Raw genomic sequence first — 19,150 nt, forward strand, 5'->3', positions numbered from 1 at the left:
TTTGCTTTTTATGCAGTTTACAGGAAGTCTGTTGAGCTGTGCCTACACACAAACAAATTTCAGTTGTAAGTGCACCACATGCCAAAAAACAGACTATACTTAAAAGAAAAAGCTCAGCCTCAAATCAGATATCAAACAGGTTAAGGCTCTTTAGCTGTCTTTTTAAATCACATCAAGAGAGGAAATGACAGAACAGTAAGAGCATGTTCAGGCTCATAGCCTGCGTTTAAGAAGAACTTTAGGTCCCTCAGTTTTTCCATCAGCATTGCTCAGTGCCTGCAGGCTGGGCCCAACATGCAGGCAGTTTCGCCACTCCACACCAATGGTTGGTTTAGGTAGCAGATGCTGGCAAGGAGCCCGGTGCTACTTCAGGAACCTGTAAATAGCCCAGCACAGGGCTGTTGCTCCCACTACCATCTCCATATATGGTGGAAAAGGGCCCTAACTCATTTTTCTTGCTGTTCATATAAAAATCCTGACAGAGCAGCTAGGCACAGCTGCTGCTGCCTCTGGGTCAACACTGCCAGGGGTTTCTAAAATCTCAGCATGTCTCGCTTGACTGGAGAAGCAGAACTACGCTAACTAACGTGACAGATGCAGTAATGCATTTACTGTCCTTTAATTAAAGCGACTCATTCACCAGTTATATTTTCAGTTTACACAGTTATGGCTCTCAATAAGCACAACCTCCTTATCTGTTCTGACATCTCTATTGTCTTCAGCTTCCTGCCTCTGTGAGTCCCCCTCAGAGGACAGTCCCAACTGCGATACAAGCCAGGCGGACTGCAACTATTTTACTGTCTTCTTTCTCCCTTCCCCTAAAGTAAAAATAAATAAACAAACAAACAGATAAATAAATAAATGTTTTCCAAAAGGTAGAAAAACACGTGACAACAGAACAAACATATCTCAGAGAAAAGCACAAAAAAAAAAGTGTGCTATTTTTATTACATAAATCCTCCAGAGATTTACAAAGCGGAGCCCACCTAGGCAGCTCGAAGGGAGCCCTTTTAAGCCATTGTCTCATTCATTTCAGCTGGAAGCACGGCTTCCTTGCTCTTTCTAACCAATTTCAAGACAGACAGAATCTAAAATCTTTTTTTTTTTTTTCCTCCAAAAATATCCTAACTAAGAATAAATGCAAGCATCATTATGTAGGAACACTGGTTCAAACCAAAATTTACTTAGCCCGAAACATCACCGTGAAGATATTGTGATATCTAGAAAGTGACGTTCCACAGGACCATGTTAACACTGTTGTTTGCATCAAAGCTCACTGTGGACATTATGTTTGGATGCTGGCTAAATCCTGACACTCGAAGACTCACAGCCTTTTCACAAAATATGACAACATACATATTGAGCTCAGCCTGAGTATCAGCTCTTGTAGAACTGCTCAGCACCCAACTGTTTGTAATAAACAACTGCTATGTTTTCATCTGGAAGAAAATTGTTGCCTTTAACAGATTTCCTGCTATTTTAGCAAAATATTTTTTGCTTAAAGTTGTGCACAAGGACAATATTAATTAATGGTACACAAAACACTGGTTGGAGATTAAAATGCAAAATGTTTCTGTGTTTCTGCATATAGCACATTTCCATTTTAATCTTAACAGTACCAGTCTTTTCTGAGAGTGGCTTTTGAGTTCTCACATAGTTCTCACACTTTCCAGGTGTACTGGCAGAACTATTCTGTTCTGAATCTATTCCTGTTCAGTAATATTCTTCTGAGGCCACATCAGTCATAGGCTCACGATCTAAACAAGGCTGTGGGATTTATACACAGGAAAAAGGTGTTGCAATATTCTCCATATTGCTCACTGTTCCCACTGCCCCTCCTAAAATCCTAAAATCTCGCTTTGCAGTTGGAAGGAGTGGTTTTGTGTTGTTGTTTTTTTTGTTGTTTGTTTTTGTTTTCCCTGTAGCATATCTTTTTGATATGATATAATCCATTTAAAACTCTTTCAAGCTTGGCTATTTATTGCTACATTCCAAGGTATTCAGACTTACACTGGTGACAGATTCTGTGCCACCAAGTTACTCTCTTTACAGATTTGTTTACTCTTCTAAGAAGATTCCTACAGAGCAAGCTAGTACTGATCAGTGCAATGTAATGTAAGCCAAAAGACAATGTGATAATAATTCTCATCATGTTCATTCCACATTGACACTAATAAATATTCAGTGTAAGAGCCAGTTAAAAAAAATCCCCTACAATTCCAGGCTCACACAATTAATCCTACAATCTAGATTGCCTGTTTGTTTATACAAGCTTAACACGCAAATAATTTTATTTGCTATTTGTAATTGGAATATAAATCTACTTAAGAGCCCTGAAACTTCATTTCAAAATCAACAGCTCATAGTGGAAGAAAAGATGCTAAATTAGTAAATGAGTAAACCAACAGACCGACGTTTGTAAGACTATAGATATTTCAGGCAAGCTTATGAAAAGCATCATCTTTCCCTTTCCCTTGGTCTGCCCTGAGTGCATTTGATATACCATATTTTGCTTTTCTATTTTACAGCTTCTGCACCAGCATAATTCTCTCAAACTCCAAATTCTCCCTTAAAACTTTATTTCTATTGGCACATTCAAGAAATTCCGGTCTGTAGATTCTGCTCCATGCTTACTGTGTCTGAAGAATTTGTATTGAAACACGAGCTGTAAGAATGCCTTCACTAAAAAGAAAGACTCTGCCAAGAATATCGGATCTTGTGTCCCTCTGATAAACAATACACAGTGCCTGAATTTCATTTGGAAAAGGGATTAAATTTGCTGCTTATAGTAAGTAATATGTTAAGACAACAAAGTGCTGTTAAGACTGAACCAAATATTCCCACCTACCAGCATTCCACAGATTTCTATACAAGTGGTCTTGAATACTTTCAGATTTTCATCTTCCCACTAGCAGACACTTATTTTTGACCATCAGAAATCCAGGACCAACAGAACACTGAATTCTCTTGTGTCCATAAGACCTCAGAAGACACACAGATGGGATCCTGGCTTTGTGTCCATATTCACACGCCGCGCTACTAAGGCTGAATGTTCATAAGCAGGAAGTGGCCTGCCTAAGCTCTCTTCCATGGTGAGGTCCAAACCTCTGCCACAGCACAGCGCGATGCATTTGGCAGTCCCTCCTTCTTTGAGAACAAGAATAAGAGCAGGTCCCAGCTGGGTGAATGGGATGGAGTCCTCCCACATGCTATCCAACTGGACCACACTGCCAAACTCACCAAAATAAGAAAGCATTTCAGTCATTAGGATTAATTTCTCACAATGCAAATTCTTCAGGAGAATAGGAATCCTTCTAAGACTGGTAAACTCACAGCTTCTGGCGGAACTACAGTAAAGCAAAGTATTTGCAACAGAAGAACTAGAATACAGAAACAAGGAAAGTGAACACTATTTATGATGCCCTATGTATTTCATGGTGAGGACAATGGGAAACCTGACTGATGCATCCTAAGAGTCAGATGCAATGAACCCTAAAATCTGCAGACATGCTTTAGGATCCTACAGAGATGACATGCTCCACTCTTGCCACAGAGCTCTCTCCTGGCGTGACCAGACCTCAACAGCAGTCACACGGCTTTAGAGCTTTCTGGATGCACAGAACAGCAAGAAGTGCCTGTGGACTATTATCCAGAAACAAAGCTATTTCAATTCACAAAGTGAGGCTGTAAAGACACGAAGATCTCTACAGCCTACAACAGCAAGAAGTGTCTGTGGACTATTATCCAGAAACAAAGCTATTTCAATTCACAAAGTGAGGCTGTAAAGACACGAAGATCTCTACAGCCTACCAAACTTAATCTTCAGAGAGGTCCCAGAGAGCAAAACAAATGAGAATAAAGGTCTACTTCGCAGAGGTAGCAATTCAAGTATGAAGAAAAGGAGTTAAGAATATGAAAAGAACAACAGATGAACACAAATAGCGCAGGCAGGGTAACAGCAAGAAGCAGTGCAGAGCAGTTTTCCCATCTCAGTAGTTCACTCACAGTCACGTGTTTGTAGGCATGACAGAATATGCATTTTAGAGAGGGTTTCAGAGAAAGAAAATGAGTTAGCATTATAGACACTCGTGGCCAGGACATGCAGCTTATATCTGAAATGACACAGGTGAAGGAGGCAAATGCGGTTGACTCCCTGTCAAACATGAAGGGACAAAACCCATTAGTGGCAGCATTCTAAAGGGATGCAAAAGAGGCCAATTACAGTTGCCAAAGCTACGAAAATGATGTTGCAATAACTGAGATACAAAATCAGTGACAACTTTGATGAGAGCTCAGAATTATGCACAGACATGAAAAGCTGTTATGCAGGTAGAATTTTTAAGACTTTGGTAGGCTGGATGGGAGGTCAGAGGAAGAATTGTGAGCTGAAAGGAACACCCAGATCATACCTTGGAATGACAAAACAGCACAGCATCTGGAAGGGAGAGTTGTGGGAGCCCTCAAACAGACTAACAGTTCCAGGAAGTGTTTTGTTTAAGGCAAGACAATGATGAGTGGATGTCAGAAATGCATTGAGATTGCAGGCCGGACAACAGCTGATAGATGTTGAGAGCAGAAGCAGACCTACACCACTTTACCTGATCTTCATAACTCCATGTAATATTTAGATTTGCCTAACAACCACGTAGCATTTTGGTAGCATTGGGAACCAAAGACTGAAGTCATCAGTATTTTTGTTCTCTCAGAGTTACATCACTTGCCACAGATTACCCAAGCAATTGCCCACATCTCATTTCATTTCCCACTATCAGCAGCAATTGTACCTCAGCATGTTTTCAGCAACAAGGTTTCTACCACTGCCTTTTCAACGCTGTTCTCTACTCAGTGCTCCAATTACTCTCATGAACACAAGCTCTTACTTTCATGACGCTTGCGTGCTTTGATAGCTAACACCAAGGGCTGGAACTTCTGCTCTGTCAGCATGCACTGGTTTGAAACACATGCTGGATCCTGCAGTAGGAATCTGAAGACTGAATGCTAAAGTAGAACTCTCAGTTTTCTGCATTTCTGTCTTTGTCTCCTTTCCTATAAAATATCAACTGTGTCAAGTAAACATACAATTACTTCCCTAGATGCTTTTTTTTCCCTGTAAATGATCACACACCCTGAGTTAAAGGCCTTGCCAGGCCTTGCTATTTATCAAGCTTGCCGATAGAAGAACACAATCACAGACAAAACCACAGACACAGACACTAATCAACAACATTCCATTGTGCCACAAATGAGAAATGCCAAGAGATCTACCTCTCTCTGCCCTGCTCCTTACACAGCTCCCGTTTTACGAGCACACATGCACACAGACAGCAGGCAGACAACAATATACAGAGATAATGAATGGGTCTCTAGTGTTTCAGATTTACCTACAACCGTGTCCTTCCATCAGAACTTTAAGAATGTTTTGCTTCTGGCACTAGCATTAGCAATCCCACAATAAAGACTGTTAAGAAAAATGTTGCTCAACATTAGAGATAGTCAGGAACAGTTAAAAAAATTCCGGGTGCTTTCCAGGAGCACTCTGCAAATTACACACAAACTGCTACATGTTTCACAAACCACACATGACGTATCTGCTGCCAATGGGTTATGCAAGTCTGTGACAGAAAATAAGTAAAATAAAATGCAACGTGAGTATCTTGATGAAAAGAAGAATGCACGCATCGAGTCTATCAGAGACAGAAACTGAATTTGAAATAAAGCACATGCGATATGGAATATGCATGACTGTGGGGGCTTAGAGGGGAGGGGAGAGGGTTAAATGCTGATAAACTGGTGAAAATAACATTTTTATTTAATTTTATATCCAGACTATCTGGACATGGTCTTTTCATTCCTACTGTGGGAAAATGGGAACAGAAAAAAGAAGTCCCTACTGTGGAGGGTCTAAGCTTTCCCTACTCTTCCTTATTTTTTCCTTATTTGAAAAAAGCCTGTGATGACCTAAAGAAATTAACAAAACAAAACTATGTCCACTATTTTACATCAGCTTTCTCTTTGGTCTCAAAGCTGCATCTGTTCCACGTGCACTAAATTCAGCAGGAATATCACGTACAAGATGACTACAATATCAGTCTGCAGTGAGGGACACCAATACACAAAAGCAAATACATAAAAAGGCATTTAAAACGTGAATACATATGGTGTGAAGCCACTGCTTTGTTGAGCTAAATTCTCTTTCAGTGTTTCTAGCCCAACTGTTTCCAGACTAGTTTATGTATTTTATATTCGTGCTAACTGTCCCAAATACAGTTTAACATTTAGCCTATCAAGTAAGGCTTTAAAGGGTATTTTTAAGCTCACTCTGTAACCTTACCTTGTAGGCAGCTTGTCTCATAAACTGCTTCGCAGGCTGCTTCCAAATAGCAGGCACTGTAATAACCCATCTTACTTCAGTATTTTCAAAGTCTGAACCTGCCTGGTCACTGAGCTCCTAAATAAAGAGAAACAGAGGTGAATGTAAACTGATGGGCGTCAACTTGGTAAGAAAATATTTTCTGCAGGTTCCAGCAACAGAAACTCTTTTCAATCCTTTTTCTGCTACACCTATGCTACAAATCCAAATATTGAAATTATTACCAACCTTTCAAGAATGGTTCACTGTGCCAACAGCTAGGATTAGGGCTGACACTTTCTGAAGGAGGCCCACAGAAAAGTTTACTACTTAACATGAAATAGAAAAGTTACTTTTTCCAAAAGCAGCACGTGCACTGCTGAACATTAGAGAATGTTTACGTATACTCGTAGTCATAGTGGGGGATTTGCAGCTAGTTTGAAGAATTCATGCTTACATCTGGATTAATACACAGAAAAATATCAGAAGCATTGATGAACATTAGGTTTTACAATCTAGATTTTTCAATGACTCCTTTATAAAGCACTCACACATAAATTAAACTTTTACAACTCGGTTAACAAGGCAAAGTTACAGCTGAAGTCTTAAAAGAAAAAAAAAAAACAACTGATTGCTCCTTGAAAATTTTACTTTAAGCAAGCACTGAGGAGTAGTTTAGTTACTTTATTGTTCTTCCCCTCCCCACTAAAAAGAGGAAAGTCTGTATTGCATTTGCAAATTAGGTGATATACTGACATGTTTTGGGAAAGGTTCCAAGTAAAATGTCATTACCATATGTCCTATCTAAATCTCCATCCAAACAGGGAAAGCTTCATAAAGGTGAACAACAGGCCTTTAGAATGTAAAATATGTTTCTGTGTGTGCTGTGCCAAGGTGTTGCGTTTGCTTAGTTATACTGCAGTTTAAGAATCTGTGGTAGAAAAGCAGGACCTCTATACTGCTCAGGGCAGTCGGTATGGACAGATCATAGTCCTAAGCAACAGCATGAACTCAAAAATCACAGGGATGTTATATTGACACCAAGTAAGGATGCAGCCCAGAACAGGCAGCACAGCAACAATGGGGGATTCATGTTCACTAAACATTTCCCCAGGCAATGAATGCATGGGTACAAGTCTGTGACTGACTATTCAATGCAATTCCAACAGTCTTAGAAAAGATAATTATTTTGAGTAGTAATGATATGACTGTTCCTTTATGGCCATAAAGGCAGAATAAATTAATCCCATTCAGAAAAGTAGGTTAGCTTTACATCAACAGGGCTAATTTCATGCAAGCACTGCTTAGGATTGCGATTTGGCCCAGAAATTACTACATGTTGGCAGTATACAGTAGCACATCTGAAACTAATGTACACTAAATTCACAACTGGTTGTTTACATGAGACCTTAAATCCAAAAACTATTTACTGGAGACATGTATTTCACAAGAGATTAACAAATTCAATCTCGCGACCCAAGGATAAGATTACAAGTGAGCATTGTAACATTTCAACCAGGAAATGGAAAATGCAGTATATTTTCCAGTTCCCTACCAACACCCAAAATAGTAGCTTAAAATAGGCTAATATACTGAACCTCTTAGCCACACCAAGTAGCCTACACAGATCACTGCAATAGTGAAATCATACTGCTCCCACCATGTTAACTAGCAAGTCATAACTGTGGAGAGTGACACTGAAAATTCAACTCACCAAACTGTGAATCAGCTTTTCATAATCTTCCTGTTACAAAATAAATCCGGCTCATCTGACTTCCCTACGATCAGTTACTAAAACAATGTCAGATTGGGACTGCAGAGATTGGAAGGTGCCCAACCAGTTGTGTTTCATGGTGCTCACTCTTCAACATGAGAGAGAACACTGAGAATGCACAACATTGAATCGTCCCAGCATCAGAAGCGTGGGGGGCAAGACCAGAATCCAGTCTCAAATTTAATTCTTTGCAAGTTAAAAATGCAGACTGAGTGAAACAATGAGCTCCAGCTCCTGCACTTCTAAGTTTTCTCTTCAAATCAACATTTTTAATGATAAAAACAAAGCAACAACAAAAAAAGCAACACAACAACAGAGAAGTTTTATCCCCTAAGGAAGATACTCAGAACTTATTACTATTATTGAACCAAGCTTCCCCTGTGCAAGAGGAAATCACCACAGGACTACTGAGAGCTCTTTTAGAGTGCACAGCCTGCCTAGAGTTTCTACAGCTGCCTTGCTTTGTTTACATCAAATACAACTGAGGTCAAAGCTCAGCAAGGTTAGGAATGTTATGCTCACATTTATACTAGTGATAAATATAGAGAATCTAGATAAGGAAGCATTATTCTACCTTTAATGCCTGTTCCTTAAAAAATTGCAGGGCGTAAGCAAATATCTCAAGTGCTTTGACTTTTTTGCCATTTGCAGCTGTCAGGTCCGTCTCCATGGTAAGATTCTACATGAAAGAAAATAACTGGAAGTTATTCAAAGGAAAAGGTAAACATAAGATGAATTCTCACTGCCTGAGGAAAGGGAATTCTTCTTTATCCACCTGGCTAGGAAAAAGTGATAAAATTGTTCTGGAGAGGATCTAACTCATCAATTGAATTTCCTGGACTATTACATTTGCTGTTTATTTTAAGCTTTGTTTTTAAACATCTACTGTGTCTAAAAATAACTGCAGGCAGAGAGAGTAAAACAGAATAAGTATTAAATAAATACAATAAAACGCATCTGTAATTAATTGCTGCAAGCTGCATATGAAAGATATTTCATCCAAGTCAAGAGTTAAAAGCAGGCATTTTTGGCTTCCCACCAACACATGAAACCAACAAACACCCACCTCAATACAGAAAGTACTGGCCTGGCCCCAGAAATCTAGAATGGTTTAGTGGAAAGATCAACATATAATCATTAGGAGTAATGTCAAATTAACAACATGATTTCCACTTGCAATTACTATGAAGAACTCTGGGCCAATTTGTTCCTGTGCATACGAGATCAGTATGCTTCTTATATTCCATTTCTGCTCTCTGAATAAATTCTCCAAAACAAACTGACCTCATGCAGATTCCCTGCACAGCTAAGAATTTCACCCAGGAAAAGTAGGGATGCAGATACTGAGCTTCTGAGATCTACAATGAATACAAGCAAAACACACTCGCCAAACGCATCAAGAAGCAAAATGAATTGGAATATATTAACTGACATTTTCATTTACTTTATTTACTCTCGAAACAGATCTAAACACACACACATACATATATATATGATATACAGCTCTCTCCACAGCAAGATGATCTGAGCTGTAAACGCAGAATTATTAAAGAGTGATAGTTATTACTTACACTAGTGGTATGTAGCTTCATCTTAAACTTCTCAAAATACAACCAGTGCTTTGATTCACTGGGATCCAAGTCATGGTAGAAATCTCTCGCTGCGTACCCAAAGCTATGAAACTTTCTTTCTGGTGTTAAGAGGATAGTAGTTGGTGTCTTCTGGTTGGATACACCTGGATCTCCACCTTCCCATCGTCTGTTCAAGTGAAAGAGCTTCAATAAGTGATATTAATGCTTACAGCAGCAGAAAAATTCAGATACTCTTAGAAAAAATGTGGTAGAATATTGCACTTACTGCTTACCCCTCCGAATATGTTTACATTGATCCTTATAATACCAAAAAAATGGGTTTATTTACATTCAAGAGGAATGCAAGTCTCATTTCAGACGATTCAGCAATGATGCTCAACAAGCCACTCAAACCAAAGCCCACTCATGGGCTTCACCTCTTGGATGCCAGAAACACTGAAGAAATGCCTGCAGGTGTGAGCTCTCTTTGTTGCACACTCTATTCACCTTTATTTACCTTTAAACTTCTAAATGGTAGTAATAATTTTAGATTAAAAAAAAACAACAAAAACCTGTGAAAAATAAAGCAGACTCCCTCAACCTCACAACAATCCACTGAAATCATGAAAATAAGTATCCTATCTTATCAGGATCCCACAGGCATCTGCAGGATGACCTGCTAGGCACAAAGGTAGTAGATGAAAATAACACAATACTTGTTTCAGAGATCGAATAAGAAAATAAATAACACTGAATATGAGAAGACCCTCTGTACTTTGTGTTAAATGCAGAAGGAATTTAGGAGCAAGTAACAGGAAATTAGGCAAATAAGGAAATTAGGGCAAGTAACAAGATCATAAAGAACTGTATCACAGAGAGCTGTGAGCATTCTGCTTTTCTCCTGACATCTCCATTATGAAAAAAGCAGAATGGAAGAACAAGAAGCTCTCGTTAATGTTTCCTCCTGCCCCACACACAAGTACTTTCAGCATGGGAAACAAACACTTACCAGACAACATCCTAAAAAAGCACCAGTGGAAAAACTGCTTTATGCTATCAGCTATCATCACAGTGCAGCTCAAAAAGGAACAAGATCACAAAGGCAGTTGCATTCATTACTAAAACACATGTTGATTACTTTTTTCTGAAGATAGAAAAACATGCTGTCATAACACACTACAGCCAAAGTCCCTGTTCTGAGGTACAAAATGACTGCTTTGTTTTGTGGTTATTGTTTACGTGACACGTGAAGATTATGTAGAAGCACTATTTTTTTTTTTTTTTTTTCATTTGAACCGAGTGAATCAACTGAAAATTAATTGACCTCAAGATCATGGCAGACCATTGACACAGAAAAATTCAATCTTGGCCAAGCAATAAGCAAACAGGATCTTGTAGACTGCTGGGAAGCTTTAAGACCATGCAACTGGATCAAACAGAGCAAAGTGTGCTCTTTTTTGAACCAGCAGCAGTGATGGCAAGGAATCTTCTAGTACGGAGAGCAATCCCACTGATCTGAAAACAGAAACACCTTCACCCACTCGGAAATAATTTTGCTCAACTTCACTGGTGCTGCTGCTCAGCCCCACACCTACAGTCAGCTGGGAAGGGCTCTGCTGCAGGGCAGTGCTTGCAAACCTCTGCTGGAACATATCTGGGCAACTCCAACACCAGTGAGCATGTCTTACAGCAAACATATGGTTCCACTGCTAATAAGCAGTGGTTCCACAGCCCATAAGCAGAAAGCACCGCCTCTTCCACCAGAACGTTACGTCCCACACAACAGAGAGGAGACAAACTGCTATCGTGTTCACTTGGAATCATTAATGATTCATTGTGAGTCACTGGTGGGAAATTCCATAAATAGGACGTGTACTTAGCTGCTGCCTAATAACAATGCCTCTTTACTTCTCTTTATGGGTAGGCACATTTTTCTCTCCTGGAATAGATACCTATAATACTTAAATGAAAACAAACTCATGCTCCGTAGTACAGGCTGAAATTTTCATTACTATCCTGAGCGTTAGGTGTTCATTTCTGGATGTGTTGCTAATGAAAATCAGACACTGTAACTGCTCAGCAAGTACTGAAGTTCTCAGCCTGTGTTACTGACAAGAGAACAGGAAGCCTGACGTCACCATTTGTAGCCAGAGCTTTAGAAATATTCCAGCATGACATCTTTTCTGGAAAGAAGCAGCTGCAGCCAGAGGCATGTGCACACAAACCTGACTGCTGCATTTCTCAAGGGGAAGCCCAGCTTCACTCTGCTTAATATGGGCTAGCAGGGCTTTGGCTTGCTGTTGAGCTGCTCAAACCAGTTCAGAGTCACTCAAGACCTGACTGTATATCAAAGGAAAAAGAGACAAAGCAAAGTTTCTGTGGAAAGGATCATAAGGTTACGCTAAGGTTAGAGAAATGCCCTTCCTTACACAGGAATCCAGCTAACAGAGGAAAAAAGAGCACTCCTTGCAGTGAGATGAGAATTTGATCCAGAGCTGCAGCATAACAGGGAAGCAAAGCAGCAGGGTCATCTCACAGAGCTGGATGCCTCCAGGAGCACGCATGCAGCAGAAAGGCAAGCACGTCTCTGCCAAGAATCATAGTCAAACAGGGAAGAAAAGAAAGAAAAGACTGAAGCTTGAAGTTATATTGAAGAAAGACCATATGCTCCCTTCTACCAAAGACAGCCTGCACCTTCAAAATCCCGTAAGTTTTTCAAAGTTAGGAGTGGCCAACGATGGCCTTGAATCATCTTTGATATTTTTAAGGGAAACATTCTTGAGTATGGGTGGGAAACTCATGTTTACTCTGTAGAAACGTTTGTAAATTATCCTACATATAACCATCATTATACCAAGTACTGGAACTTATTAGTACCTTTTGAACCACTGAAGTCTTAACTCTGACCCAACACAGCTTTGTTCATTGCATCTCATTATTTCACATTTATTAAAATATGTATTATTTTACTGTACATTTCATAACTCAGTATCTGCTGTATGTTACCCCAAATCCTTCTCTACCAGCAATACATTTTATGAGCTTTCTCAGAACACCTTCAATACTTTTTAAAACTAAAAACATAATACAACTTTGTTATCAAAATATTTTCAATTGTTTGAAATAGCCATTGGAAGTATGAATAATTGTTTTTCCCCATCTAAGACACATTTCTCCTTTCTGGTTGAAACAGACAAATCAGTTTATTTATTTTCAAATCAGGATCTCAAATAATACCTATACAAGTCTGAAATCACAACCACACTCTTGTTATCACATGAGAAACAAACAGTTTCAAGCTGTACAAAGTAAAATGCCAGTTAAGATTTGAAACACGTGTGCTGTCCATAAAGCACCTACCTTTCAACATTTCAGTCAACAGCTAAAATCCTGTATCCAAAGGGTTCGAGGGACATTCATAAAAGCAGGAGTTGTTATGCATCATAATGTAGCCACAAAAGTCACAGAAACAACATGATACATAAGATTGAGGATTGCTCAGCTACAGCTCTGGAGATGGTATGCATGGGTTGTGAGCCCACCACCCTGTAACCTGGCAGCAACATGTGGTCTGTCCTCTGACTTCCAGCACCAGGCAGCTCCCTGTGCCATCAGCAGAACATCAGGTGGACTGCATGCAAAAGAGGCCTTAAAGCATTACTCATCCTTATCAAAAATGGCAGGCATCTCTGTCACTGTACAGCCTACTACCATTCCTGAGTTCCCCTCTCTTTAGATAGCATTTCCCATCACCCAGATGTGTCAGATCTCTCTAAAATACAATGCAACCACACACAAGGTGACCGTGCAGGCTGACTGCACAATGAATTCTGTCTGCTGGGATTTAAAGACTGGCATTCAGCTAGCAGCTGCACTTAGAAAAATTACAGTATATCATACTGGACTTCAGCAAGTTTGTCTTTTTGCCCTTTCCTTAGAGCAGGTGTTGTTTTTTTAATAACTTCTGTGCCTAAGTTCATATATACCTTTCTCATGCCTGAAATTATCTGTATCTTGGCCTTGTTACAATATAGGCAATTCAAAGATACTTTAATAAAAATCATATAGGCTTTTAGTCATTAAATGGTCTGAAAAAAATATCAGATACACTACAGAAAGGGATTGTGGCACATCCCCTTTAGATACCTCCAATAACATTTTCAGCATTTGTGGTTGCATTAGACTTACACATATCAGAACTGTGAAGGGAAAGAAATACATCAGATTGTATTGATTTAAGCAAGAAATAACAGAAAATTATAGCCCTGACAGAAGTGTACATTGTTACAACACTAGATAAACCTGGTCACTTCAAGGTACTGCAGGACATAGCTATAGCAACTGCACAGATAGCTGCAGATGGCAATCCAAAACCAAATGCTGCATTGCAGCTCTTACCTCATTACATGAATACATTCCGGCTCCTTGGTGAAGCTGTAGGCGTAGCCACTGGATGTTGTGCCAAAATCAATAGCCACAACAACGAGAAATAACTGTTCTACAGCATCTTCTGCATCAGAGTCCTTCTGTTAAACAGCAGAAGCAAAATAGATGCTGAGTCATTGATTAGTGTAACTGTAATCTGTCTTATCCTTCAGTATTTCTGCTAAGACATGCATCCCACTTTAACGGAAAGAGGAGGAAATAGGAACTTTGCCAAAGCTGCATTCGTGAACAAAGTCGTTGTAAAAACTTTTCGTATTCCCATTAGGGTGAAAATTTAATATACAACTCAATCGTGTGTTTGCTGGAGGATATTTTATACACATCCTCTTGAATCAGGAATTCTTCTCATAATCATTTCTTGGCATAGCTGTCATCTTGAAGCACTAGAACCTATAGTTAAACACTAGGTTACAGCGTGCTTTTTTCTTGAACTGAACAAAGAATGCATTTATATCCATCATTGTCTTCAACGGGACTTGGTGGTTTTAGGAGTCACCTAGGTTATTATCTTGACTCTGAGGTACTGCTACCACTCTGAAGTAATACAGATAGAACCACCTAATTTGTAGCAATAGCCTTCACATCTCAAGATAATTATTTATCAATGAAGAATTTACAGAAAGCTTCTTTAGGAAATACTCCGTGCTGGTGGTGGTTGTTGCACAAACAGCTTGGCAGGACAGGAACAGAATGAGCTGGTAATACTGGTGGAAAAGCCACGTGCTTCAGGCAGGCGGATGGTGAAGGAGGGCAGTGCACCCACCTGCACACATGCCAGCTTGGTAAAACCAACATGGGACAAAACTGTTGACCTCTAAGTGTAGAGATCCTGTTTGAATCCCCTTCTGCTGCTGTTCTCAAAAATATTGAAAAGCAATTATTATCTTTACAGAGGAACCACCAAAGGTCCTCAGTCTTTTGCAGCATCCAGCCACCTTCCTCATTAACATCCTGCAGCTTCACAGCTTCATGCCTACTTCTTTCAATGCCTTTCTATTGTATGTCTACATTTTCCAAGATCATCCCATACGCTTGATACTTCACAAGAGTGTGAGAAAGGAGAAAGGAGCATAATAAGGTTTCACTGCTAATAATGCAGGACTTATTTGGATTCTCCTAATATATCTTTACAATCGGAGGAATATGTGTTTATAGGTCTTCCTCAGGGACCTTAAGAAGCAAATCTAACTTGAAGAGGGAATGAAATCATCAGCATGGGAAAAGTAAAAGCTGTAGAATATATGGAGAAAGATAGGAATGGAAGCTAAAATAATGAGCAACAACACATGAAATCCCAAAGAGGAATGTTGGTCAACTGAAAACTTCAGAGCAAGAAAACTGACAAGGATAACAATGTGTTCTGAACATGATCACTTGTGATACCAGGAAATACACTATGCCTATATGTGCTACAGATTATGCAGATGACCTTAAAACAGATGGAACTTAATTTTAACAGGAGTTTTTTAAAGTAAAACAAACACTGTATAAGATTAAAATGCATTATCTCTATGGAACATTTGCTTCCTTCTAAAAGCTTACAGGTAGCTATTTTCCTTTGGAAATTAAAGTAGCACTGTTCTGAGCTTCTCTGTCTGCTGGAGAAGATTCTTTTTGCTGGGAGTTCATATTATAGTGTTGAATACCATTTATATACTTTTTAAATATATATAAGTTTTTTTAAGGGTCTGCATAAACAAATCAGTGAGACAGAGAGCGACATAATTTGGAAACCCTGAGGATCAGGAAACCCCTCACTGATATAAAAATACACAGAACAAATCTATTAGCTCAGCAAGGAGACAAAAAAAAAAGAAAGAAAGAAAGAAAGCAGGATCCTACTGAAACAAACGGGATCTCCACCAGAAACTCCAGTAGGATCAAAATTTTATTTGAAACTATGGATAGCATAAAAGGGGCCAGCATGTGAGGAAATCACAGCCTTCCAATGAAACAACTTCCCTTACCACGATATGCGACGGAGACAGCGGAGTGATTCCAGGGTCTCCCAAACTTTTGGCTGGTGATGAGTAAGCAGATGTGGAAACTGCATCTGAAAGGAAACAAAAATTCTTTTGTGTCAGTATGTAGAATAAGTAGAATAGGATAGCTGCTTTGCATAATATTATCCACTTTTCCTGATGTAACAAACCTGCTGAAAAAGAAAGCAAATTCCATAGCCTCCTCATAAAAGATACTTTTTGCCCTTAGAACATGCTAAGTCCAAACGGCAGCTTTGCTTTTGAAATGCTTGGTCTTCCTGACTAACTTCAATTCTTTCACATCTTAAATCACCACATTCAATTGCAGAAGCCCTCCTGAATATACGGAGAAGTTCCAGCTAATACAAATGGCTTTAATACCATACACTTACATTAACAGCCTAGGATTAAACCATGTGAATGCAGAAATTAGACACAAGTTGAGATATAATAAAGAAAGACTAATTTTAAGAGAAAAAGAGCAGTTGATAACTGTTTGAAAACACAGTAAGAATAAGTTGCAATTATTCCCTTATGAATCTCGATTCTTAAAATTTCTTCATACTGCCTCTGTTTTTATTCTTCAATACACTCTGCACTGAAACATTTTGCAGCTGTTACTATTACTGCAGGACAGAACCCAGCTGGGAAAAAGGAGAGCATTATTAACAAATCATCAAACAAATATTTCTGTCCTGCACACAATACTGACATTTCATTTAAAGGAATAGAACAACTAAGTGACAAGTACTGTCACGCATTATTTGTATTTTCCTTTCTTGTATTTACTCCATGATGACTGAAAAGAATTAAAATAACTAAGCACTGAAGATTCAGATGGGTTCCTACATCACATATTATTTCATGAAAACTACATAACTTCACAGAATGAATGCAGAAAAGGTGCCAGTACATCCTGCAAATGCTCATTCTCCCCACTCCCAGATTTAAGCCTTGAGAGTTCATTGAGCTAATTAGATGTACAGCAGAATTATTTAGTAAGTCTCTAAAAATGAATAATAAATGTTAAACAACACATTAAAAAACAACAAGTGTTTACCTAGCCTACTTGGATGTACCACACAACAAAATGCACATGGAAGTATGGCAAGGAATTCCTAGACCTAAGACTGATGAGTCAGACCATTAATGTAAGGTAGCACAGGAGCTGCTTTGCAACATGAGACCTTACAGCTACTTTTCAGGGAAGATGTTTCTGAGTAGACAACGATGGGACAATCTGCTCATGGGAAAGTTTTCTTCCAAATCCTAGCATTGCTCTTCCAAAAATGTTTATTTTTGTTAGTTACCCAAGTATGCTGAGTTAGATGTTCAGAAGCAAAAGTAGAACATTCATATTCCCCATACAAAGTTCTTCAGGAATATATTACATTACTCCTTTTGTGGTAAAGTACAAAAAGCCATAGGCAGCACAGAATCTGCCTGTGACAGCAGACAATCTGCTTGATTCATCAAGCTCTATTTGGATCAGATGCTGTTATCAGCATCCTTAACCATGTGTACAATTTCTTCCTCTTTTCAAAACAGATTTATTTCTGTACCATCATCACAGCTTTTTTTCTTAGAACTGAAGAAAGGGATAACAGAAGAAAAAGGATTCGTTTCCTTAGTTTCCTAAGGAAAAGAATTAGGTTCCTTGCATCCTGCTGCCTTTCCTGACTGAATCAGAACCAGCAGCAACCCTGCCTGAACCGATTCACAATGCTGACTCAAATTTTTGCAGTATGCTGCATTTCCCCTCTTAGGATACTCCTATAGAGGACAAAAAGGTAGACATCAAACTACTACTAACAAATATTATCTGTATCTCCAGTGCTCCTCCTTGTTACCAGCTCTTTTACCTGTTTCAGTGCTCCAGTTTCAGCATTCTATTTTCCAGCCTGCCTTCAGTTATCAGCCTTCACTGTGTGTGCCTGGAAAAGCTATTCATTGCTCTCTACAAGACTCATAAAATCCTGTGTGGCAATAGAGGTGATTAAATAACTAGTGTGATATTCATATCCATCCAATGAGAGCAAACTAATTTGGATGGAGTTCTATCAAGAATGTACTTGACCCAATTAATTTGCAATTATCCAGAACTATAAAATCTATACACAGGCATTTGCCATATCTGCAGGTATAAAAACTTGTAGCAGTGAAAACACATAAAGCACAGACCAGAGGGCTGTCACAGCACCCCAGAAAACATTACCTAGAATAGTGAGCAGATGAACAGAATTAGGTATTTTCAACCCAAATCTTTAAAATAACTGTCCCTTTCAGTTCCAGAAAGCTCTTGAGACTTATGCATAAAGGTTGAATTTGTGGGAAGGTTCACTTGTTTTAATTCTGATAAACTGCTCAATTCTGCTGGAAAGTTAAACTCTCTGTGATGCACCAGTATTTGTAACTAGAAAAAAACCTCCTTCCACGAACATAACCATTCTGCACTATTACTCCCTGTTATACTGCACCTCAGTAATGCGCTGCTTCTGCAATGCCCAGCTAAGACAAGCAGAAGATGCACTCCATTAAACCAGTTTATTTCTTAATATCAGTAACTAATCACATGCAATAATGGGGGCAACCATAACTGTTTTAACATCAGACTTATAAAAGAGGCCTTGACATTACCAGAGTCTGCAGAACTAACAAATGAATCAGTGCAGCTCAGCATAGTAGGAAGTCAAAGCCATTCATCCAAGCTGCTGGCACTTACACAAAATAGCTTGCAGGTCAGTCGCTCCGGATTTAATGCGTTCTAAAAATTAGTGAAAAGGTAATCAAAAGCACGTGAAATTAGGGAATTTGTGTGCTATCTGCCCTACACAAACAGAAAGGTGTCAAAATAAGCTTATGCGTGTGGGAGGATGGGGTGAGTTGGTGCTTGCTTAGAGGAAAGAAGTGCGTGTGTCATAATTTTACAGATCTTACACGAAGAAAAGTAAATGCACAGATATTCCTGAAGGAGTTGCATATTTTGGAATCTCTTACTTGTAGACAAGTGTGATTGGCAAATCTGAAA

The 19,150-nt window shown here is 39.1% G+C and overlaps 1 protein-coding gene across 1 annotated transcript in view; it reads right to left on the bottom strand.

Moving 5' to 3' along the window:
- HSPA12A (heat shock protein family A (Hsp70) member 12A) overlaps positions 1-19,150 on the bottom strand; it is a 49,527-nt gene that overhangs the window by 20,567 nt on the left and 9,810 nt on the right. The window contains exons 2-6 of the mRNA XM_048945752.1: positions 16,108-16,193; positions 14,093-14,220; positions 9,695-9,881; positions 8,698-8,802; positions 6,332-6,448 (exon numbers count right to left, since the gene is read on the bottom strand). Coding sequence (XP_048801709.1) covers positions 6,332-6,448; positions 8,698-8,802; positions 9,695-9,881; positions 14,093-14,220; positions 16,108-16,193 — 623 coding nt within the window. The remainder of the gene's footprint in view (positions 1-6,331; positions 6,449-8,697; positions 8,803-9,694; positions 9,882-14,092; positions 14,221-16,107; positions 16,194-19,150) is intronic.

This window comes from Lagopus muta, chromosome 5, assembly GCF_023343835.1.
Source record: "Lagopus muta isolate bLagMut1 chromosome 5, bLagMut1 primary, whole genome shotgun sequence".
Lineage (NCBI taxonomy): Eukaryota > Metazoa > Chordata > Aves > Galliformes > Phasianidae > Lagopus > Lagopus muta.